This window comes from Molothrus aeneus, chromosome 1 (genome assembly GCF_037042795.1).
Source record: "Molothrus aeneus isolate 106 chromosome 1, BPBGC_Maene_1.0, whole genome shotgun sequence".
Classification (NCBI taxonomy): domain Eukaryota; kingdom Metazoa; phylum Chordata; class Aves; order Passeriformes; family Icteridae; genus Molothrus; species Molothrus aeneus.
The window spans coordinates 115,012,253-115,038,317 of NC_089646.1; the positions used below are offsets into that span (position 1 = coordinate 115,012,253).

The 26,065-nt window shown below is 40.3% G+C and overlaps 1 protein-coding gene across 5 annotated transcripts in view; it reads left to right on the plus strand.

The window, feature by feature from the left end:
• FAM110B (family with sequence similarity 110 member B) overlaps positions 1-23,751 on the plus strand; it is a 114,102-nt gene extending 90,351 nt beyond the window's left edge. For all 5 annotated transcript variants that reach the window (XM_066563347.1, XM_066563328.1, XM_066563365.1 and 2 more), the window contains 2 exons: positions 4,484-4,550; positions 19,966-23,751. In XM_066563347.1, the coding sequence (XP_066419444.1) occupies positions 20,272-21,384 (1,113 nt within the window). In that variant the 5' untranslated portion in view covers positions 4,484-4,550; positions 19,966-20,271 and the 3' untranslated portion in view covers positions 21,385-23,751. The remainder of the gene's footprint in view (positions 1-4,483; positions 4,551-19,965) is intronic.
• Positions 23,752-26,065: the final 2,314 nt, after the last annotated feature.

Consider the following 26,065-nt stretch of genomic DNA (forward strand, 5'->3'; position numbering starts at 1 on the left):
TTTTGTGTGTTATGTTCACATTTCAATGACTCTTAGTTCTAAAGGTCTCAACCTCATTGTGAAGATCTTATTTAATGAGTCTTCTAAATGTGTTGTATTACTGGAGTGGCCTGGCACCACAAATGGCAGGAGAGTTTCTGTTCTGCCAGTACCCAGCCTGGGTGCGGCTGTCCCCAAGTCAGTCAGTCTGTCTTGAAAAGGAGCTTCACTCCTGCCTGAACAATTTGCATATCCTTTTGCTTACCAAATGGTTAAAAAAATACATTTCTAAAAAATGGTAAAAATGTTTAGAATTTATCTAGTTACAAACTTAACTTTAGATGCACAAATCTCCTCATATTGGTTGTTAAAATTTTCCACTTGACCTTGATTTCAGCAGCAGATAAGTGATTTCCTGTTGAAATTAGGATAATGAGCCATTGCAGTATGCCAGCTGCCCAGCCATTGTGGACTGTTTTTCTAGGCATTCCAGGAGGATTTTTTTGGAAAGAAATTTGAATGAGTGTGGGATTTTATAGCGAAAAAAGCTACAGAGAAATGTCAGTTCAGAGGAGAAAGTGGTAGCTCACACCCATGTAATTAAAGAAGTTAATATTTTTTACAGTCTGAGTCTAGTCCAGAGTTTCTTATCTTGGTTTGGTTTGGGTGCTCCCTGTCTAGGTGAGGCATTTTCTGCCCTTACAGAAGAGATTAAATCTTAGCTGAAGCTCAGAAGGGAAACCAGCTTTGTGTATGCCACTCAGTGTCATGATTTTTGTGATTTTGAGAAGTCTGATATTGGCTGTCCTTATGTTGTTTTGGATCTCAGATGGTTTAGAGTAGTTTTTGTTTGTTTTTTTTTTCCTCTTTTCTTCCTCTCTTTTTTTTCAGAGAACTGAAAAGATAAGGACAGTTGCTTTAAATATTCATGTTGAGGCCATTTGCACCTGTCTAGTAGGAGCCAGTGACCAATCAGTTCTTTGCAGATATCTCAGCTACTGTGTGTTTGGCACTAGATCAGCATATCTATTATTGATTTTTAAGAGAAGCACTGTGGAGGCACCTAACGTTCCTAAGAGGAAGTATTGCAGAGATCAATCTTTCCTGTTGGAGTGAACCAGGCTGGATGGGGCTTTGAGCCAGCTTGGTCCAGTGGAAGGTGTCCCTGGCCATGGTGGGGATGTTAGAACCAAGTGATCTTTAAGGTCCCTTCGAACCCAGGGGTTAATCTATTGTATAAATCTGCTTGCATAGGCCTTGTTAAGTTGCTTAAAGGGAAAAAAAGATCTAAGATTGTCAGTGAGGAAGGAATGGAATGGTGACTGCACACCGTGGCAGCTGTGCCCCACAGTGCCTGCCTGCAGGAAGCAGGTCTGTCCGTCACCAGGAAGAAGCACTCAGCTCTCAGTGGTAACAAACATTTTCAAACTCTACTGTGCATCCAGTGTAAAGCTGTGCAGCAACATATCCTGCTCTATTTTCATCTGAGTCATACAACTGCAGGAGAAATGAAATCCTGAGCCTCCAGATCCAGGAAGAAGGCAAGAAAGAATTAAAAAGCACCTAAGAATCAACTACAGTCATTGTCAGACATAAGTTGCCTTCTTGGAGGCCAAGCATTTTGTATTGGTTTATCACAAGTAGGTTGGTTCTTCCAATGCAGGCCTGGCCTGGCATTCTACTGTAAATTCCATGGAAGGAGTGGGACAAGCAGAGTCTGTTTATTTCTTGTCTATTTATCATCTTCATTTCATATTTTCATGGAGAAAAACAAGTGCATGTAACTTGTTGGTGGCCTTTCTGGGTTCTTCTGCGTTGGAACTGGGCCACACAGGGAGATAGCTGAAGTAACTAAAATTTGGTGACAGGGGTCTGGCATGGTGCTTGCTAAACACATAAGAATTGCACTTGCGTGAGTAATTAGAACTTGGAAAATATTCATGTGAGACCTCTTATGCTAAACAGTATATTCAATTGTGAAAGGAGAATCTGGTGCTTTTAGCTATCCTGATAAGTCCTTGCTCATAAATTCTACTGAAATTTATGCTATATTTTTGATTTTCTCTACTTTTTCTTGCAGTTCTGTGTTAATGTTTAAAAATATTCACTGTGGTGTATGTGGCCCTTCTCAGCTGTGTTAAGGGTGCTGTGTTGATTAAGAGATTTGTCTGAGATGTGTTGCTGAAGGGCACTGTTTTGGACTGATAAAGTGCTACTGGACATCTATTACCAGAGCAGTTCGTCTGCTCAAACAGGGCAATTAGTACAGAGTTCTGCCTTGGGCTGCTCATCCTGCATCTACCAGTGCTGCCTGAGGATTTGCTGTCCTGCTGCAGAGACATGAGTCCTCACAGAGGGCTGTCCACACTGCTGCTGCACAGTCCCATGCATGAGAATATTGTTGTTATGTTGAAGAATTTACACAGTCTGTAACTTAGTTCAGAACTTGGTCTGCCTCCACATTACTCTGTAAGCTCTATCCATTGACAGTTTTGTCAGTGCACTCTGCTGTTGCAGGCACTGAATAGCATCGTTGGGGTTTTATTCCATGGCGTGAATGATGAAACCAGTCATGCACTGAAAGCTCCACAGAACATTTATCTGTTTGAGTTTTGTATGTATATCTCCTTCAGTCTTTTCTGTCCTGCGTGCAGAGCCAAGCTCAGTCAAGCCTGTGTGGTGTGTGCTTTCCTGGTGGTTTCACAGTTTAACGGAGACCCTGTTGGGAAATCCTTGAGACCTGGAGCAGTATGTTTATTGTGGCACCAGAGGATTCCAGCAACTCACTGTACATAACTACTCCAGTATTAATACTTCCACTTTTTATTACTGCGACCTCTTTAGAACATAAAATAGGCTATACAATCTTAACATAGTGTACACTGGTGTTCACTAAACAACAATGTATTTCATAGTTCACACTGACATTCATATCATAAATGTGTCTGTTTGAATTACCACTATTGGAACAAACCACATGTATGTTAGTCATTATGTCTATATACTTGTATTGTTTAAAAAGTGTATTCCTGTTGGTACAGAAAGATGAGAACTCCTTTGTGCATGCACTTATGTGGTAACTGTGTTCTGGAGCTCTCTTAAAAGCCATTATGGTATTGGGTCTTCCTTAGCTTGGCATTTCTCCCCTTCTGCTGGCTGTCACCAGCCTCACAGCAGAAAGGAAAACTGCTTCTCCCCTTCCTCCATTACTGCTTTTTTTTCACATAAAAAGATGTATAGAAAGCTGCATCCCACAGCAGAGGTGTTTTCCTCCCTAAGAAATACAGTGACTTATTTCTCCCTTACCTATTGCATATACAAATGCTTAATTACAGGAAAATTATCTCAAAATTTTAAAATTATGTGCTTTTCTGTCAGTCTATTGTGAGGATATTTGCAATCATTTTTAGCAGGTGACACAAAATATAAAGGTTTGGGTTTTTTTCTGTGTGGACTTTAATAACTGATTTAAAACTCCAAAAAGTAGGTAATAATTTTGTGTAGAAAAAGGAGAAGATGTTGCATATGAAATGAAAGATGTATTGATTGACTAGATGGAGTAGTGTTTTGTAAAGACAATACTGCCATGGTTTTAAAAAGCATTGTTTAAAATAAATGTTTTAGAAAAGGGAAAGTGACTAAGAAAAAAAAGCAAAATTTTTGCATATAGACATATAAAAATTAAATGGTAGATTTTTTGTGCTTTTTGTTGTTAGCTTGGAACATATCCTGTCATCCCTCCCAGCAAGGGACGTGTGGAGGGTTTTTGAGCACACAAATATTTTGCTCTTTGGCCTTAACTTTGGGTATGGAAAAATAGACCATCACTGTAGATTCCATATTTTCATGTCAAAATCAACTAGCAGCTGCCCTGAAATAACACAATATTGATATTTTCCCCTCAGTTACTTGTAAAGTAGCTGACATTGATTCCATACCCTACTAAATTTTTATCACAGAAACAGAGTTGTGTTTTTTTCTTTGCAGTATTTTCTCTCTCCTTTATTTGGAAATAGCCAAAACCACAACAAAAGGGATCGTTTATCTATAAAAGGAACTTAAAAGGCACAATTTTTTTTTTGTCCTTCATCAGTGAATTAAAAACTGCATTTTGACATTTTGGCCCTGTTTGCATTTATTCATTGATCCCCAGCACAGATGCATTTATTTCATCTCACACATCAGATACTGCATCAGGGCAAGCTTGTGTTCTGAGACTTCCCTTAATGACCTATTAATTATTGTTGTTATTATTACACAGCTCACAGGCTTCAGCCACGTTGATGTCATCATTTATCTCACCTTTCATGTAAAATAGTCCCAATTGCTGCTGTGGCTGTCTTGCACTTCTTCCCCTCCCTTCTCCTAGCATGGGCTGGCCTTGGCGTCCTGTTTCCATGACCTTCAACACTGATGTACATGCACCTGCAGTGTTACTGCTATGTTGTGTTTTGGGGTTTTTTAATGCCTTTTTCATATAATCTTTTTTGTCTTTTTTTTTCAGAGTCCTCTGCAGCATTACATTCCCCTGTTTGGAGTGTGGACAAGAGTTTGGCATTCTGCTTTTACAGGTACCTTTTTGAATTTAAATGCACATTTTTTTCCCTCAGGGGTTGATAAAAGGAAAGCTGTTCCAGAATGATTTTACTATGTCCTCCTCTGCTATCTTGTTGTGATAATGAGTTTCTCTTCCTCCACCTTTACTAGTCCATTGGATTGGCAGATTCATTAGTTGCAAGTATATTGTTGAATGCCATTTCAGAAAGATTGAGGCTTTCTCTTCTCTTGCTGGCCTCAGTCACACAGCCATGTATGTGTTGCAGAATCCTTTTTGAAAGTACTCCAGTAGTTCCAGGCTTTTTCTCACCCTTTATTTCCAACCTGTACTTTGGTTACAGTCACTCCATTCAGTAAATTTGTTTTACCTTTTACAATCGAGACCTCCAGTGCAAGTAAACACTTCTTGCCTTAGTCCTCCAGAGCTTTCTATTTATTTCTGTTACTTACCTGACTCCTTTTTGGAAGTATTCCAGTAGTTCCAGGCTTTTTACCATCCTTTATTCCCAGACTGTACTTTGGTTACTGTTTCTCCATTCAGTAGATTATGCTAGCTTTTTGTAACAGAGACCTTCAGTGCAAACAAGCACTGGTAGGCTCAGCACTTCAGAGCTTTCTGTTATTTATTTGGTTATTACTACTGCTTTCCAAATACTGAGTCACACAGAATCAGAGAATGGGTGAGGTTTGGAAGGGACCATAGTGGGTCATCTGGTCCAACCTCCCTGCTTAAGCAGCATCATTGTAAAGTACATGGTACAGAATTTTGTCCAGACAGTTCTTGAATATGTCTAGTGAGGGAGACTCTACATCCTTTCTGGGCAATCTGTTCTAGTGCTTGGTAAAGAAGTTCTGCTGGTAAAGAAGTTCTTCCTCATATTCAGGTGGAACTTCCTGTGGATCAGATTCTGCCTGTTGCCTCTTGTTCTGTTGCTTCGCCCCTCTGAGAAGAGCCTGGATCCATCCTCTTGGCACCCTCCCTTCAGATACTGATAGACATTGATGAGATCCCCTCTCAGTCATCTCTTCTCGAGGCTGAACAGGCCCAACTCCCTCAGTCTTTCCTCATAAGAGAGATGCTCCACTCCCTTAATCATCTTTATTGCCCTTTGCTGGAGCTGCTCCAGGAGCTCCATGTCTCTCTTGTCCTGAGGAGCCCAGAACTGACACAGCACTCCAGATGTGGCCTCATCAGGGCTGAGGAGAGGGGCAGGATCACCTCCCTCAACCTGCTGGCAATGTCATTCCTAATGCAGCCCAGGACACCTTTGGCCTTCTTGGCCACCAGCTCTATAGAGCTGCTTTCCAGCAGGTTGGTCCCCAGCTTGTGCTGGTGCATGCAGTTGTTCCTCCCCAGGTGCAGGGCCCTGCATTTGCCCTTGTTAAAGTTCAGAAGATTCTTCTCTGCCCATCTCTCCAGAATGTTGAGGTCCCTCTGAAGGACTACACAGCTCTCTGCAGAACTGACCACTGCTCCCAGCCTGGTGTCATCAGTGAAGTTGCTGAGGAGGCATCTGCCTCTTCATCCCAGCCACTGATGAACAAGTTAAGCAGTACTGAGCCCAGTACAGAATTCTGGGGGACACCAATGATGACAGGCCCCTGACTAGACCCTGTGCCCCTGAAAATGACCCTTGGGATCTGCTGTTTAGCCTCTTCTTAATCCACCTCACTGTCCAGGCATCCAGCCCACACTTCCAGAGTTTGCCTGTGAGGATGTTGTGAGACAGGGTCAAAAGCCTTACTGAAGTCAAGGTCATCAATATCCACTGCTCTCCCTCCATGCATCCAGGTAGCTGTTTCATCACAGAAAGCAATCAAGTTGGTCAAGCATGATTTACTTTTAGTGAGGTATTAAACTGATAGTAGTGAGGTAATAAACTGGTACTCCTAAGCACCTTCTTGTCATCCATGTGGCTAGAGATGGCCTCCAGAATGAGCCACTCCATCACCTTCCCAGGGAGGAAGGTGAGGGTGGTAGTTCCCTGTAGTAGTTCCCTGTATCCTCTTTCCTCCCCATTTTGAAAGCTGGGGTGCTTTTTTCCAGTCCTCAGGCACAAGTCCATCCACAACACTGAGCTTGACCTCAAGGTCTGAGCAGAAGATGATCATTAAAGCTTAAAAATCTTTATTTTTGTCACTAAAGCTCCAAAACAAAAGGTGTCAGGAATCCAGTGTCAGGAATAATGGAAAGAGTAACTTCATCCTTGGTGAGTACAAGTAAACCAGCTGAAACCCATGAGGACAGGACTGGGCAGATGGTGAACATGTGGCACTTCATAGCCATGGTTGTAAAATTCTTGAAAGATTAATAAGGTATTTCATTGTAGCAAAGAAAAAAATCAGTAATCAATGTCTGATGTGTCATGTGTCAAATTAGCAACACACTTCACAAATACTTAGTTTTAATTCTGCTCAGTAAAAGGCATTTCATGTTCATCTGTTTCCAATCAGCATATTTGGCTCCAGAACATAAATTTGCATTGTGTGGGGTCTTAAATTAACAATTATCACTGCTGTTTTATTTCAAGACAAAATGTTAAGTCTGAGAGTACACATGGCTAATTTAAGGGTAAAAATCTGTTCCCAGAATGTGAAAATCATCTCAGAAGCCATTTCTATCAGCTGAGGAATTGGGAACTTGAAATTCCAGATACACAGTATGAAATTAAGGCAGCAAAACCATTTTAGCTGTGACTGACACCAGGACCATTCAAAGATCTGTGTTAATTTTTGTGATCACAAGTTAACCTACACTAATTTTACAGTCACATTTCATATTTTTACCTCCTTCATGTCATGCTGCATGGGATTTATTTCTGCCATCTTAGAAATGGGATTCAATGTTTTGTGTTCATACAGATGCTCCAGTAGGTCTGTGGTTTTGTTGGAAATATATTGCTCATTTTGTCAACAGAAAAAATTGGATTTGTGATTTATGATGAAAGCAGCATTCAGTCCTGGCTGGGGTGACACAACCAGCCCTCCCTTTACATTAACTTTTAAAGAATGCCTTGAAACCAGTCCAGATCAGTGATGAGCTGGAACTGGGACTGAGGGGCACCTTCAGTGGAGGGACTCAGCTCCCCAGCAGTTGGGGATGGTGTGCTGGCAGAGCAGCTTGGCAGGAGAGGTTACCTTTATGAAGCAGGCATGGGCAGATGAAAAAAGAGACACCATGTGTCCTCATTTGAAGTTTGGCACCTTGGTTTCCACATCCCATTATTTGTCTGGTTTAGGCATCTTAACTCTGCCATGCAGGGTTAAGTAGTTTCAGTCAACTACTAGAAAACTTTGCTGATACTCATCTCTTAATAAAAGATAAAGCAGTAGATACAAGACTGGCATACCTCTATCCACTTTCCGAGTTTGGGATGAATTTCTTACGTTACTTTGGGCAGCCAATATCAATCCTGTATTAACTTCCAGTTGGGAGATTTACTTTTGTTTACAGAAGAGGGGAGATCTATATGTGTGGCTGTGTATCACATACCTTAGAGGAGAATGGATATGTAGCAATCTTAGGGTAGTCTGATACTCTCAGGGAGGGCAGGAATGGAGGAGTGGTTTAAGCAGACTTTCCAAGCAATAGTCTGTGACACCTGTGAGGACAGGGTGAAGAGCATCCCTAGTTCAGGCATCGCAGGGACAAGCCTGTTGTGTATCTGGTCATGCAATCAGCATGTGAAAGGGGTCTGAAGCATTGCCAAAAAGAAGAACTGGATTTACTGAGGAGTCTGCAGCAAACCTCAGCACTCATTCAATTGACTGGTCAGTATTTCTGGTTGCTGGATTTACTCCACTATGCATTTTCATCCTGAAAGTGCACGGTGCTCTGAGCCTGGCATCCCTCTGTGATATGTTCCTACCAACCACCCAGTGCCAGCTCCTTTGCCCTCAGCCTTCTGAGCTCAGCAGAGAGTGTGCCCCAGGCACAGAAGCTGCAGGAGAGAGAAGATGTATCTCTCTGCTGCAAACCAAATGGTCTGGGTTAGCAGGAGCTTTGCTTCAGGAAGAGCTTCACTGACAGCTTCACCTTTCTCCACAATGCCCTTATGCCATCTCTGTTCCTTCTGCAGGATGGAGGAGCTGCGAGAGAGGAGATGAGGAAGAGAGCTTGAGCTGTCTCTTCCTTTTTCCTATAATCCTTCTCTGTCCTTGTAATCTACTCCTGCTTCCCAACTCACTCTTCAGTGCTTCTTCCTCTATTCCCAACACCTTCTCCTCTCTTTGCCTGGCTAATAGCATTTCTCTTTACTTCTCCGTGTCTTGTCATTTCTCACTTTTCTTATGTCTGTCTCCACACTCACAATTCCAGGTTTTGGGTTTCTTTTGTTTGTTTGTTTTGTTTGTTTTCTTGGAGTCCCTGCACTGCCTTCCTCTCTCCATTTAATTAAATGCAGTGGTCATGACTTGATATAGCTTTTGTTTTCTTTAAGATGGTGAGGATTTTATGGTTTCTTAAAATCAGAGTCAGGAAGAATTTCCAGCATCATCATCATCATAACTTCACCTAACCCCTCAGATAGGCAAAAACCATTCAAAAGAATCTGGAGATTCTGATTTCTAAAATGAGGCTTTTCAAGAATATTGTTTTAGTGAAGATCATTAAATTAATCAGTAATACAAAGCCCCACTTTGAGTGTCAAATTTGCATGTTAAACAAAAGTTTGGATGCTCATTGAGAAGTTGTTGTGAGAGACAGGGTCAAAAGCCTTACTGGCCTTTCTGGAGCTGGATGTTCATCTCCAGTTAAATAGGTTGTGAACAGTTTGTGAAGATCTGTAGCTTAACATGTGGACTCTGTGGCATCTATTTCCCATACAGCAGCCAAGAAGAAAATATACTCAGTGTATTCTAACAGCAAACACCTCAACAGCTGTAGTCAATGCTGGTATAGTCTGAGTGGTTACACACACAAGTGTGTGACCATGCACAAGTGTAGCACTTGTGTTTAGTTTTACAGCTATAATCATTAATTGCAACATCATCATAACAATGAAGACCTAAATTGCCTTGTGTTCCAGTGCCAAAACTGGTATGTTCAACCATCTGCTTGAAGGACTCTGTAATATACGGATACATCTTCAAGACATAATGCTAAGCATGCCTTCAGTTTTCTTTCTTGACTTCTAACAACATGTACCTTTAGACATGAGGTTGGAGAAACGGAGAATGAACTATCCTGGTATGGGAAAATATTCTCTTATCTAGAGAAAAATATAATTTTACCATTCAAAAATGAAAGAAATGATTCATGCAGTTGCTCTGAGGGTTGCAGTGCCCTAGAACACTGCTGTAAATCATCCATGGTTTATTTTTGCTGGGTTTTTTTTTTTTCCAAATGTAATTTTAAAAAGACTAGATTTGTTTTTGCTTAGTCAAAACTTTTATAGTGTGTTTATTTAAGAAAAAAAAATATGCAATATTTCATGTGTGTAGAGCTTAGAAATGAAATGCTTAGAAATGGTTAACTCAGGGCAATTCATTTGTAGACATTATTTTTAAATAGCCATTCTGACCTTACTGCAGTAATATCTCATGTTACAGAAAAGGCTGTTTAATGCAAAGAGTTTTGACAAACAAGACCCCACAGCTAATCAGAAGAGCAGCTCAAAGTCTGCAGTTGTCAGAATTAGGCTGCTCTATTGTATCCCCCTGGCTGAACGTTATCATTTTTCTGATGGTACTGGTTTTACTATGCTCATTTTTAATTGTGCCTACTGTATTGCCTCTCAAAGGTGGCCTTGTAAGTTTTTAATCTCAGTAGCAGACATTAATTAGCTTTATTTTAATATTTATTTCTAAAGATTAAATGCTTGTGTTCCTGTATAGAATTTATTAAAAAGAATTTTCCATGTAACAAGCTGTTAAAGTAAGAAAATATTTAAATATAAATAATTAGGTGGCTTTCTGGGTTCTTGCTTTTAAAATCTTGACAAGTATTATAAGAAATATTCTGTATGCTTAGGCACTGTTTCTTTCAAATGTGTTTTCACAACATGTAAGAAACTTCAGGAAGGTGCTATTAAGCTTTGTTTTGAAACTTTGAAAATAGGCATTTTCAAAAGATTCTTTTACTATATACATCTCTAAAGGAAAGGAAATTTTAAGTATGGTGTCTTTTTCTATTTATAATAGCTCTTTATGGTTTCTGGTTTTTTCACTGCATAAATTATTGGAATTGTTTTTCTTTTCTGGGCTGTATTTGTTTACTTTGGGTCTTCATGTATTTGAACATTTCTGGAGTTTTGCAGGATGAGTAATTGCAAGGGAGTGTCTAACTGAAGCTGTTTTCATTGTGAGTTTATGGTTATTTCTCACATAAAATCTCTTCATACCTATGATATTATGCTCCTTTAATGTATTTCTCATTGTAAACAGTTTTAGAGAACTTTCATCAATAACCAAGAGTCTAAACATGGCAGCTTGATATTTCAGGGCCTTGTGCATTTTTATGACAGTTGGGTAAATTCTTGCCATTCCCACATGAAGAAGCTGGCAGCAGTGTTTATGTACATAAAATCAGAGATTACTGAACTCTTTTGAGAAATGAGAGATTGGATCAAATCCCCAGTCCCCAAACTGGGGTGAGTTTCTGACCTCCTGAGGAAGAAGTGAGTTGGTCTTCCTATTTCAGCTGAAATGTCCTACTTGCTAGAAATTACTTAATTGCACTGGAGCAGGATTAGTAACCCAATTTCCTTGTCAAGTACCATATGTGGTCTTTTTCTGCTCTTTTCTTTATTTAAAGAAACCTTGCTAGTACTTTTTGTTTGTTTGTTTGTTTTCAAGTGGAAGTCTTTAAAGGAAGTGCTGGAAAAGGATCTGTCTCTACATACTGAATCACAAAATTGTTAGGGTTGGAAGGCACCTCTGGAGATCACCTCATATCCAACCCACCGGCCCAGTCAGGGTCACCTGGAGCAGGTGACACAGGAAGGTGTCCAGGTGGATTTTGAATGTCTCCAGAGAGGGAAACTCCACAACCTCCCTGAGCCTGTTCCAGTGCTCTGCCAGCCTCAGTGTAAGGAAGTTCTTCCTCTGTGGAACTTCCTCTGTTTTTGTTTCTGGCCATTGCTCCTTATCCTGTCACTGGCACCACTGGAAAGAGTCTGGCACCCTTGACAGCCACATTTGAGATATTTGTATAATACAAGGTGTAGCCTGGTACTTTGAGGATCTGCCCTGGAAGGCTGCTTCCAGTCTGGACTCCAAATCCAGTGGAGGAGGAAGTGTTTTCTTTGTCATCCTCCCCAGCTTGGACTGTGTTTTGAGGTCTGGCAGCTACGTGCTGGGTGAGACAGTGTGGATGACTAAGGTGAGGAGGTCCCTGGTTTTTCTACAGTTTGGGGATTATCATTAGGCTTAGTTGCTTGCATGTCTTTTAGAAGAAATAAGAACTTTGCTTATGCTGGGTGGCATGGGTGCTCAGGACATGCCCATGGGGTCTCTTTCCCTGAACATGCTTTCTATCCTACATGCTCATGATCATTCCAGATTTTTCACAGTTCCCTTCCATAGATGTGAAACAGGGGAGATGGGCAGCCATAGAAGTCACATGGGAGATGAGGAAAGTGTCCAGGTTTTGAATTGGTTTGATGTTCAGGACATAGCTGAGGCCTTGCAGGCAGGCAGAAGAGTTCACAAGTGATTCTCAATGTATTAGTTGAGGGAGAAAAGTACTGGCAGAGGAACATGTGCTTTGTGGTGAGATTCAAGCTTAAATATAATCTACCCAAGATTTTATGAGTACTGCTGTCACATAAATGGTGAGCACAGACTCTGTTTCCCCACAGAAAATGCCATTTAGGTGTGTGTGTTTTAGTGCTGATGAGTTTTGAAGGCTCAGCTTGATGTTGCCATGCAGCAGTAGCCAGAAAGGAGATGAACCTACAGAAGTCTTCTGGTCATGGGTCCTTAAGTCTTTGACTACAAGGCTGTGTTGGTAGGCACACTGCACATTTAATATAAACATTCATTTTGAAAATCTATACTTGCACTTTATCCATTTAAATCTGGTTTGATTTCTTAGTATTTCCAAGATAAAAGTTTTTCTAAGAAAAAATGGTTTATGTTTTAGGGCTTACCCCATAGTGTAATTAAGGCCAAGTCTATCCCATAGCTGCACTGCTATGCTGCAGTAGAATGCTTTAACATTCATACAAGTTTTCAAACATTTAAAGGATTTGGGACTATGTTTAATTTATCCCAGTGTGACAAATGGTTCAGAATTGGCATTTTGAAAATACTGCTATCAAGATGTATGTTCTGTAGGTGAGTTAATAGCTGTAATTTTTTTGGTGAGGCATGCTGCAGAAGTTACTGAGCTGTTTCTCAGCTGCCTGATTACTGATGAGACTTGAGCTTCTGCTGTTGAGGGCCAGACTTGGCAGTGTTATTGGGGGTACCACATGGGTGATGGAGCCTGAGAATCCTGCTAGTGAGGTGATGTGTCTGTAGTAAAACTAGAAGGAGGGTGTTTTGCAGATGTATCTCCACATTTTTGCAGATAGATTTTTATTTCCTTCTTTGCAAGTGCATATGATTTCTATGGAACTTACTGCCATAAGATTTTGGTGGCTTAAAATATGTCTCACTCTGAAAGTGGGAAGAATTTGTTAAGAATTACCATGGACTTGAGATGAGAACTAAAATGAAAAGTTTTCCATTTAAAACATTTTTGCTGAGCTTCATAATTGAAATAATTTTTTTTCTTCTGTCTCCCTCTGTTTTTCCCCTACTTTGCAGCAGTGACCCCCCAATTAACTTTTTTTTCCCCCCACACATTGGAAGCACTACTACCAGGAAAAAAAGGTGGTTTACCAGGATGCCAAATCCAAACATGGCCATGAAAGACATCCTCCAGGAGCAAGAAGATGAGATGCTAGCTTTTCCTATCAGTAGAAAAAAAGGGAGGGTGTAGTGCAGATAGCACTGCTCCTTCCATCAGAGCAGAGCAGGAGTTACTGCATCTTGCAGAAGTAAGAGAGAAGTAAAAGCCTCCCTTTTTCCAGAGAAGAGGGACCAAGCAGGTGGGACTTGGTACAGCAGGGATCTATATCGGGGTTTGATGAACCTCTGAAATGTAACTGAACACCACAGCCAAGTATCCTGTATTGAAAAAGGGGATTATGTTGATCTCTAAAAGTGCATAAAAGATCCTAGGAAAACTGTGTAGGCTCAGGACACCACAGGATAAACTGGGAATTGTGGCCTTATTGTAAGGAGGAGGCTTTAAATTTAAAACATGATGGTTATGGAGAGATGTGGAATTAAAAGTATAAAAACAGTTTAGATTTGAGACCATTGACACTGGCTGATGAACAAGCAGGAAGAGTGTTTCCTAAAACTTTGTGAAGTGTTTAGAGCACCATTCCCATAAAATGCACACTGAAATAGAAATATTCACATAAGGCTACAAATGTAGTAAAACGTTATATTCCTTATGAGAATTTTTAGCCCCTTCTTTGGTTTGTTGGGTTTTTTTTGTTTGTTTGTTTTGTTTTGTTTTGTTGTTTAAATGACAACTGAAATTACTGCAAAGGGCACAATGCTGTCTAAGCAACACAGGCATCCAAAGAAAAACCAGAACTGATTTCCACTACAGCTTTTACAAACACAGCCTGTAGTATTGCTCTAAATAATAAGACATTTTATTTTGGTTTGTACTGTCTCATTGGAAGATAGGGGAATTTCATTTCTGGGCTTTCTTCTACATTTATGCAGCCTGTTGAAAGAAATCAGAGTTTTCATTGTTGTGAGATATCTATAGGGCAGTATTTAACCCAGAAGCATCCCTGAGAGTGGATTACTGCTACTGGGTAGGAGATGTAACAGTGATGGATTTCAGAACTAAAAAGAAGCAAAATACTTTCTAAAGTTTTTTCTTTCAAAGAGGCATCTCTATCTAGCTCCCAGTGAGACCTAGGCATACATTACAGGGTTAGTATGTAAGTATAGCTGCTAGGTTGCTTTCCTGCTTTCCAGATGTTTATACCTCCACGGATTTTCCAGCAGCTATTTCAACTTAGCAGTGTTAGCATTTCTGGTTATGGCGATGTCTTGCTTTAAGCCTCATCATTTTCACTGCACATTGAAATAGAAAGAGTGCTCAGTGGTGACACTGTTTTATTTATGGAGAGTTTTGTCTTAAAAGCTTTGATGTAAGAGCCAAGCAGAATTAACAAAAATATATCAGCCTGTATTATGCTTAGCTATGCAAGCTATTGCAAACAAGGCTAGTTGTAGTTTGGGTTTTTTTGGTTGGAAGTAACACATCAGCAGTGAAAAGTGACCGCCGAGGTTACTACCTTCCCATTTGGTGGGAATTTCTCTTGCCTACATAATTCTGCCACCCTTAGTTTCAGGTCACTGTAGTTCACATTATTCATGACCTTTTGAAGGTTTAAATGTATACTTGAACAGATGCCTGTTGCTCTTGCTGTTCACTGTACCGTGTTTTAGGGAGGAACAGAGCTGAAAACAGGCACTTTCATTTGTATTTTGAGTGATGGTAGATCTGAAAGACTATTTCATCTCCTCATGCTTTATCTTGACAGTTAATATTATGTGAGACCAAGACTACACAGCATACACATCTTTATCTAAAATTGGCTTAAAAAATGAAATACTGCTGCCATTCTGGATATGGATGACTTTTTATCAATTTCAGCCAAGTTTACTTAGGCTTTGCCTGTTTTTTTTTAAACTTAGTAGCATATATATGTGAGGTTTACAATGGCAATTATCCACAGAATAACTTGTATCAGTTTTAGGCATACATATTAGTATAACTTAGCACACAGACCTGTAGCCAGTGATTCTCAGTGAAGCTCTCATTTGTAGGCTTTGCAGTGACTGTTAAATAAACAGTATCTTCATTATGGGGCCTGCAGCTCTGAAATGCACCCAGGTATTAGGGGAACCTGAGATTTTCCATCTGTGTCCTGTGTTCCTGTGTAAGTTTTGTTTTGTGATCTCTTTGAGTCCTGTTGCAGACACTTCTTGATTATTTATACTGGAATTTATGTCATGTTATGGTGCATCTTGAGGCTGTGGTAGTTATATTTTATCACCTGGAAAATAAAATTGACACAGGCCTTTAAATATCAAGGAAGGCAGAGTAAAGGCTGTCAGCCTTCATTATATTTATCCACTGTACATCATCCTCCCTTCTGTGCAATCCCTTCATCTGCTGTCCCAGAGGGATGAATTAGGAGAATGAGCTTCATTGTAACTTTGTCAGGTGAAGCAATGTCCTCACCAAAGTCAAGGACAGAAATTTCACTCATTTCATTTGGGCCACATTTTCACATGGCTTTTTTGCTGCTTTTTCTGTAGCTTGAATACTGCTAAAATATGTCATGCCTTTCTGTGGATACTTTTAGACAAAGACTGGGTGAAACGTGGCCAAATGCGTAGGAGCTACAGGACACCACAGAACGGAGGAGGGAAGTGTGTCATTTACTGTCAGTTGACACCATTCAGTCTGTGTTTAGAATGCAGTTTTAGGTATGAGAGGAAAAAATGAACTCTGTTATTGCACAATGCTATTGTATTCATAATAGTGCTAGAAATAAATACTTGCCACAATGGGCTTTGTTCATAAATTTCTCATACTTTTCAAGAAACTGCATATTCAGAATATATGGACCTAGGATTCCAAAGTTTCTGCATAGTTTATCTCTTCCTACTGCCTCGGTTTTAAAGTAAGGAAAGAATATGTTATAGGAGATTTATTCGTAGTTAATGTTACTTGTATAGCTATTGCTGCTCTGGGCTGTGTTGTGTTCCCCTAAATCATGCAGATAGAGCATTGGTTATTTAAATATGAATATCTGACAAGCATATTATGGACTCAAGAGTGATTAAATTGTGATGTCTAGAATGAATTAAGTGCTTTGAATCTCTGCCACAAAAGAATCCTGAATTGAAGTGTCTGGCTGAAAATGCAGCTTTAAAAACCCAAAATTTTGTGCATTTTGTATTCTACTCAGAAGGTGTGGAATAGTTGTGGGATATTAGAGTAGCTCAGTAAGACCTTTCAGACAGGTTTTATTAATATATACATGGTGTTAAATAGAACTATGTTTGAATGCATCTATAAGATTTTTGTCTTTGTTTTTCTTGAAATAATTTCTTAAGTCTAGTAGTTTTGTAAGGAAGAGCAGTAATGGAAATCCAGAGTAAATCCTGAAAAAGACTGTTCAGTCCATAGAAGGATTACATCTATACAGCAGACCACTGGATGTAAACAGAGAGAAAGGAACATTTCTTGAGTCCCTAAAAATATTTCAACATGTTTTTTCTGGGAGTGGGTGAAGAAAACCTATTTGCCCTTGAGTTTCTGCAGGATGTTACTGGTACCAGAGATGTACCCAACAGGGAAAGGGAATTCAGATGCCTAAGCCATGAGTTTCTTTGGAGTTTAAGCCAGAAAAAAGCCACTTCTATGCCCTGGTTGCTGCAATGATGATCTTCACAACTGGAATCTGAGTCTTCCTGAGACATCACTGTACTGCTGCTCTCAGCCTCTTATTAACAATAAAATTAATAAGTAGCAAGATTCTGTAGTGTTGCTGTGGTGTTTCAGGTGCCCATGGACAGAAGAGAAGCTGGTAAAAATTGAACTCGTTTTCCCAGTTAGCAGTAGGAACAGCCTGCAGCCATCACCAGCACAGGCAGAAGTTTCATTAGATTTTACATTCATCCACCTCTCTTTCATCACACTTTCTTTTTTTACTGTATCTGGTTAGTAATTTTTATCTCTCTGAGATGATAATACTGAATAAGATTTCTGGTGATACTTTAATGCAGCACTTCAGTGAAATGGAGCAATTTAAACAATACACAAAAAGTTGATTCCTTTTCAAGCTGTGTGTTCCTTAATTTATATCAGCAGTCCCACAGGTACAAAGCCTCCATGGCTGGCCACGAAACCACTTGGCTGTTACCCCCCAGGCTCCCTGTGCTGGCTCAGGTGGACATTTCTGTCCTGGCTCCTCACCAGGTCTTTGCTTTTCTTTCTAGACATGCCTGAAGCACACTGCCACTTGCAGCATATTTCCATGGACTCCGGGGCACCTGGCTCCATACGTGCTTGCAAACAAACACACTTGTTCTCTCAGATGAACATGCGTGCATGGTGGGATTTACTTTTCTTCTTTTTTTTCCTTTTTAAGTGTGGTGCTGAAGGCAGTGTGGATGCTCAGCCTACTGGGCAATGCTTGCTGACATTGATGAAAGCTATCCAAAGTGAGGAAGTTGTTAAATGCTGGGAAAAGACTTCCAAAAGCAGCCTTGAGCTGGAGGCCTTGGTTCCCATGCTCTGATCTGTAGCGGTGTGCGGAGCCACTCACCAGAGGAGAATGGAGTTGGCAGCTGTCCTCAGGGGCAGGACATGGTCACCTTTAATGACAGTGGTCTAGCAGGAGAGTTCTCTTGCTTGCTCAAGTAGTATTAACTCAGTTGGGTGACAGTGTTAAGTACTGAGAGCTCGGTTGTTTGTGGGGTTTTCGTCCTCTTGACAAAACCCCTGCTCTCACACAGATTTGATTTCTGCACACAAGTATTAAATATACACATCAATGGGGTTATTTATACAGACACTTAGCCATCCAGCTCTGAGCTGGCAATGTGGAAAGATTTACTTTGTGTGTACGGAAGAGAAATGTGTGTGCAGATGCAAGTTGGAATTGCCTTCTGCGCATTTGGAAGTTTCATACTTAATTTCAAAACAGTACCAATAAATATGTTGATTCAAATGAGGAAAGCTTTTTCTCTTTCAGGGAGACTTAGTTTAAATTCAGGAAGTCAAACAGCTGAGGAGTTAGCACTAGGATTTATAAAACAACATTGAAAGAAAAGCTTAATTACCATTTCCCTACCCTTTCAATTGCATTGAATCTGTGTCTGGTTTATCACCCACCTAAATATGTTAGTTTGTATTTGAAGAATGCTTGTGACAGTGAGCCCTCAGGAGAAAGCTCAGCTTTTTCCTATAATCTCATTATAGCATTTGTATGTTTTATTTACTCGCTTTGACCTTGGATAATATGTAGAAAGTATTTAATGTATATATATATCACATGATTCTGGTCATCAGTGATTGAGGTTGTTTTGTTTTTACTGTTAATGTAACTTCAGCTGGAATTTCAAGTTGAGTATTGATGGATGAGAACACATAGGATGACAGCAACATGAAAGCAAATCATCCCAGGGAAGGATGCTGCTCTGTGTTCTTTAAGATAGAGTGAAGATGGAGCAGCTGCTTTTCTTTTTCTCCCTGAAGATCACAATGATAATAGAAATGGGATATTAAAGAGGGCAGCATAGATTAATGGGGCAGTAATAAAACAAATGAGACCCATTAGCGAAATCACTGCTTGAAAAGTAGATTCCATGGTAAGTGCCCTTCAGTGCCTCATTTAGGAAAAATTGTTTCAGCACTTGTAATATCATCCATGGTGTTGGATTTTAGACTGTTGTGACAATCTCAGTGATAAAACCTTAAAATAATTTAGATGAAGAGAAATTTTATTTGTACTTACTGCTTGATAGAAGACCTGAGTTATTATATCTATCTACATGTTGAAGACAAGTTCTTCTTTTTCAAACCCAGTCACAATGGTTTTTCATGTTCCCAAAATCTTACATAAAAAACCAAAGACATTTTTTGTTGTTCTGTTAAGCCTGTAAGGTGATCATGAGAGCTAGGAAGGCCTTCTTTTATTGCTGGAGCACCAGTGCTATGGATACCAATGTTCAAACAGATAGGAATTGGAATTGGTGGATTTAGTGACATCTCCTGGCTTTATGTGTTGATTCTATATTTGATTAGCAATGAAGGATGTGCACTGAACTTAAAACTCTTCATGTCTCTGTTTGCTCTCTGCTTTTCAGACCAGATTGTTTTCTGCACAATTTAATGAGCAAGGAAAATACACTTGATTGCTGAGATTTATACCCCCTTATATTTTTCTAACCCCCTTATATTTTTCTATAAGGAGAAAAATATTTGGGGGTTAGAGATAAAACATGTTCACAAATTTACTTAACTAAGCCAAATACATTAATATGAAGTCCTTTTTTACTGGAAGATGTGTGGCTTCAATTCTCTGGATTGTCTCATTCTGCTTCCCTTTCTCCCTCTAGAAATGTATGGCTGTATTGTGATGAGGCTTAATTTTTTTGGAATTTTTTTTCCCCCCAGTGTAATTTTGTTAAATCGAAGCTCGGAGTGTAAATATCAAACGATTCACATCTTGTGAGATGCAGAGGGGTGCTGGGCAGGAGCGGGCAGGGGCTCCGTGCGCGCCGCCTGCCCGAGCGGGCGGCGGAGGCAGAGGAGGGCCGGGAGGCGGCTGTTGCTATCGCTCTGATGTCAGGCGCTCCCGCTAACGTGTGGTTGGTTATTCTGCCTTTCAGATCGCTGCCGCTCGCTCCTGGAGCGCAGGGGGGACGGCCAGACTCCCACATCTTTCAGCGAGAAGAAAGAAGCCAGCGGAGCGGACTAATACGGACTTGTGTCGGGTGCCCTTGCCCTACAAAGGCTGCCTTCAAAAGAGAAACGCAGTGCTATTTAATGAGCTGTGAGATGAGGCACTGCTGCTAACGCTCAGATCCCAGGATTCATCGGCTATTCATTGTGCTTAATGTACATGTTTCTGCACCGTGCATTTAGGAGATCCCAGAGAAGAATCCAAAACGGCTGCGGGGGAAAGACCACCAAACATGCCTACAGAAACATTACCGACAGGTAGCATGGTGAAGCCGGTCAGCCCTGCCGTGACTTTCACATCTGCCGTTCCTCTCCGCATCCTGAACAAAGGACCCGACTATTTTCGCAGGCAGGCGGAGCCTAATCCAAAAAGACTGAGTGCAGTGGAGAGGCTCGAAGCCGACAAGGCGAAATACGTCAAGAGCCAGGAGGTCATCAATGCCAAGCAGGAGCCTGTGAAGCCGGCGGTGCTGGCGAAGCCGCCGGTCTGTCCTGCGGCCAAGCGAGCGCTGGGGAGCCCCACCTTGAAAGTCTTCAGCAACAATGCAAAGACTGAGAGTGGAGTCCAGAGAGAAAATCTGAAACTTGAGATTTTGAAGAACATCATCAACAGCTCTGAAGGCTCCAGCTCAGGCTCAGGGCATAAGCACGGTCCCCGAAATTGGCCACCCCACAGGGCCGATTCCACAGAGCTGAACCGACACTCATTCGCCGAATCCTTGAAGGTTTACCCCACGCAGGGCCGGAGCAGCCCCCAGGAGAGCAGCTCCAATGTCAGCAGAAGGCTCCTAGATCAGTCAGCAGAGACTTTCTTGCATGTCTCTCACAGCTCTTCAGACATTAGGAAAGTAACTAGTGCAAAGCCCTTAAAAGCAATACCCTGCAGTAGTTCAGCTCCACCTCTGCCTCCAAAGCCCAAAATTGCTGCCATTGCCACCCTGAAATCCCCAGAGATTGAGGCAGTGGAGTCTGGATGCGGAGTTAGTAGAAGGCCCTCCCTACAGCGGTCAAAATCAGACTTAAGCGACAGATACTTTCGCGTTGACGCAGACGTTGAACGGTTCTTTAACTACTGCGGACTGGATCCTGAAGAGCTTGAAAACCTTGGGATGGAAAACTTTGCAAGGGCTAACTCTGATATTATATCCCTCAACTTTCGCAGTGCAAGCATGATTAGCTCAGACTGTGAACAGTCTCAGGACAGCAACAGTGACCTTAGAAATGATGACAGTGCCAATGACCGTGTGCCATATGGCATTTCTGCCATTGAAAGGAATGCCAGAATCATCAAGTGGTTGTATAGCATCAAGCAAGCTAGAGAGTCACAGAAAGTGTCCCATGTGTGAGAGAGAAATCCACCGTAGAAAAAAGCAAGGACTGTATCTTTGTCTGTGAATATTCAGTTTGTGAAGGGTTGTGAAGTCTACTTGAAGTCTTGTACCCTTCTCAAATCTCTTTGTGTTGCTTGTTGTGCAATGTTTCCAAGTTGCATGCCTGTCAACATGTGAGCTGACCTGGCTTCCACTTGAACAGTAACTAACTACAAAGCCTGGCTGAGCATACACATTATCTGCCAAAAGTTTAAGACAAGAATCTGATTAGGGCTTCAGTATAATCAAAGTGTTTACATGGAAAGATTATATGACTTCTTTGGTATTTATGTGGTTCCTCGTGGATTTTATATATGTCACTTTTTGTCTTAATACAGATATTGTCAACTGACTTTACTCATTTCCAAGCTGAAACAGAATCCCTTTGTGGGGAAGAAAAGTGGAATTGGCCGAAATAGGAGGTTTAGGCATACAACGATAGGCAAAGCAGCCTTATCTCTTGTAGAAAGTGCATTATTGGCACACGAAAGCTGTTTCTAAAAGGCAAAGAATGCTATGTTCTTAAATTATGTATCGTTGTTAAACTATATATCCCTACTTGTAGTAAGGCACTGTTCAGTAAAAGTTTATTTTTCCTAGGTAAGCTCCCTCTGTTTTACAGCAGAAGTAGTCTAGTGAATCTGCTTGACCTCTCATAAACTAAACGAGACTTTCATTTGGGTTGGTGTAAGCATTTTAATGATTTTGTATTATACCAGTTGGAAAAGCTTAAAGAAGGTTGGAGTCAACAGATTAAAATGGCGCAGGTGCAGGATTTTGTGGGTTTGATTTTTACTCAAAGATTCCTGGTCTTAAACTTTTGACAGGAATAATTAGATCCTATAGCTGATATTGAATGCCTTTATTAGTCAAAACACATCATGACTACGAACTCCATGCTGTCTTAATTTTTTTTGTAGATCTATTTGAAGAGTTAATGAACAGAAATGGAAACACACAGCCATATCAATATAACGCCTCCTATTCAGAAGTAAATACACTCAGTAGCTGAACTATATCTGAAAAAATGTGATTATGTTGTCTTGCATATGTTATATCTAAGGCTGTGAAAGTTTGTTCCAGCTCTAGGAAAGTGTAGAAACATGACAGTATGTAGCTTTTCCTTTCTCTTTTTTTGTAATCCTTAAGATGGTTAGTGCTGCGAATCAACCTGTTACAAATCTTTCAACAATCTGTCTTCCCAGTGGTTTAATTAACTGTCACTTCAACTGACAGTGGTGGAATAGTAGTGGAGAAGTTGAAAGTACAGTGGTCTGCTTCATTATTATTGTATTCATGCTTTGAAGTAAATTGCAGCACTACCTTATACTACATCAGCTAATAGGAAACTTTTTTATTGTGTAAATGCTGTAAGACTTTGTATATACTTCAGTTGTTACAAAATCTTTAAAAGGAAGAGTGTTATGCTAATAAATAGCTCCTGGTGCAGGTATGGTAGGGTTTTTTTGTTCTTATTTTCACCCCTCCCATTCTTAAAACTGTATCAGGAACTCAATTGCTGTGTGTTTTAGTGCTGTAGAAGGTCTTGGTTAAATAATAGTTCCAGTAAAAGGTTTCTTTTACTAAAGTGCTTTTCAGATTATAATTTTTTATAAAATAACTATAGCAGCATGATCTGTCTGAAGAACTAGAAGAGATTTTCAAGACTCCTAAAATAGCTTGCTTCTTCCTTACCTAGCAATGTTACTGTTCCCGTTTATAGCATCTGTTCGTAATGAATCACCGCAGTCTTCTGAATTATTCTTCAGTAGTGCTTATTTATATATTTGAATATTAAAGATGTTTTACAAAGTCGGGTTCTCTCTTTTCTCTGAGAAGCCTGTAGCCCAGCTTATAACAGACAGCTACAGTTAATGCAGGCAAGACTGGAAGTGGAGCCATGCAGTCATTTGTTTCCTATGGAATTATCCTACATCCAGTTTTATATAATTGTTCTCTAAATGTTTGTTTATGGAGGGAGGGAAGCACACATTCAGTTTCAGCACACATTCAGCTTCAGGAGGCTACTCTGTGATTTTTACAGTTGACTTCACAACCTAAGACTTACAACATTCCTAGCTCAGACAAAAAAAAAAAAAAAAAAAAAAGAGGAGCTCTGTATTTCAGCTACAGGCCCGTTTGTGACATTTTAAGCTCCATGGGTTTCAGTTGGCATTGACATCACAATGGTTTTTCAAGCATATTTTTCCAATAGTAAGTTCTACTCAGTTCAGTGACTGTTTTGCCAAGGAAAATAATGCTTGAGGGATTAAAGCCAAGTGTAATGCAGCTGTATAGCAATGAAATAAAGAAGTTCAAACCGAAATAAAAAATCCACCCACATTGTTCTCTCTCAAGTGTTTTAAGAATGATGATAAACATGCTATCTCAAGTGTTGTCAGCCAAAAACAGTAATAAAGAAGCTTTCATAACTAGAAAATGGATTAGAGCATATGCTAGTATTCAGAATTTGTTTCCCAAGGTTTGTTGGGAAGCCATAAGCTCTTGAGAAATCAAATTAATTTCCTTTTAATCACAAAAGAGGTTGTAAGCTATCTGTAAGAGGGTGTTTCCTCACCCAAAATCTTAGGTAGCGCCTTTGGAACAGCACAGGTGCTGATCTGCCTTTGCTGTCCCTGCTTCCTACAGTGTGCACATGGATAAGATTCTACAGGGCCTAGACCTTCACAGTCAGCTGGACTTGCAACTCTGGTGAGGTTGCAGTAATAGAAATCATGGGATTGCAGAATGTTCACAAGGCTTTGAACAAGCAGGTAACAATTGCCTTTTTTGTCACTTTATTGCCGTTTATGCAGATATTATTTAGTTATTAGTCATCCCAGGACAATGGTCTTGTTTTTACCTGTACGTTTGCATAAAATCCAAATCATTGGTGTCTGATTGGTTTTGTATTCAAATGGGAATAACCATTCTATACAATATATTATATATTATCTGCTTTTGCAGACAGGTCATCCTGTCATGTCAAGAGTGCATTCTGCCTTAGGAGATTCCTGAGTGCTGAATGCTGAATTCACAAAGAGTTGTAACCAGCTGAAATGCTTCATCAGGGACCTGTTCTGGTCCTGTTCCTCCTGTGTCCAGCAGGCATTTACTCAGGTGCAAAGTGCACAGCAGGTGTTCACAGCTAAACAACAGCTCTTGTTGCAGCTCTGGAGGGAAATGCAAGCCCATCCTGTGAAAGCTGATACTGACAGTACTGGCCTCAGCAGTGAAGAAAAATGCAGTGTGTCTTCAGTGATTGGTGTGAGCTCATACACACACACATACACACAGACAGAAGAAACCACCACAGAGATTTATGGTGGTTCTGTTACTTTGACTTGCCATAGAGGGAAGGGAAGAGGAAAATGGTGTGACCAATTACACTTTGAAAGCTACCTACAGCTTTGCACAGAGGTAAACCATTTATCTGAGTCAAAGAGGTGGGCATCAAAGTAAAACTTGTCTTTCAATCACTTCATATTATATAGTAACAATGTCATGAAAGATGAGAGATAAAACATCTGTGCCACAAATTTACATTCAACAAATACAAGTACTGAAATTGTCTTTTTTTTATGAATACTGTTTCTGCAAAGGAGAGCTCTGTGCTGTGAGTGTATGCACCATCTGAGTGACCGAGGGCTCTTGAAGGGGAAACACAGAATGATGATGCTTTTGGCTGTAATTCAAAAATCAAAAGGCACGCTCAGACAACAGAGCCAATCGGTATTGCTGACTTATCTCTTTTTACAGCAGTTTATCCATCTGTGGAGGCCATACGCACTTGATTCTAGTCATTGAATGAAAAACAAAGAGCTTAATGGAGCTCTGCAGTACAGAGCTGAATAATTGCAGTCTGCAGGAGAACGGGAAGGGAACTAAACCTTAAAAGCAGTCTTCCTGATACCTATTGATTATGGGGTGATAATGTTTAGTGCATTATATTCAGAGCTCATTTGTTTATAGGAAACATTTTATTGAGCAAAGTAGTTTAACAAATCTGGGAGGTTCCATTTTTCCAAGGCCATAAAACTCTTGTTCATTGTGATTAATGCTGCTACACCAGTAACTGAACACATTAAGTTTAGAATATAAGAGCATCTGGAGTTTTGTTCCCATGAACAGTAAGGGTCCATTGCCTATTTTAATATAAATGTGGATATAAATGTGATATACAGGAGAATAAATTGGTCAAGATGTTTTGTCCTGAATTATAACTTAGCTCTATATTAAAATCCTTGTTACCATGGCTTAAATATTCACTGATATTCTGAATTCATTTGACATTCCTTGCTGTTAGCAGAAAGACTCCAGTAATCTGCCCTTTGAAATATGTCATCCATAGCTTAATGGGAAAGGCCATTAAAATTGTCTGTTCAGTGTAAGGACTTTTATCTCCTGATGATGGCATCTATTAAGTGAACCTCTAAATAAGCACATTGCAGTCAGAAGTATTAACCCATAAATGCCTTTTATTTTTCTCCCTGAAAGCCCAAATGGTGATCAATAGCTGAGTTTTACCATTTGTTACAGTCACTACATTATTGCTAAATACTCAGTTGATGTCCCTTGGGCTGCAGTACAATCTAAAGTGGAGACACCTGGTAGGTATGAACAGCCTTCAAGCATATTCTACATTTGATTACCTAGG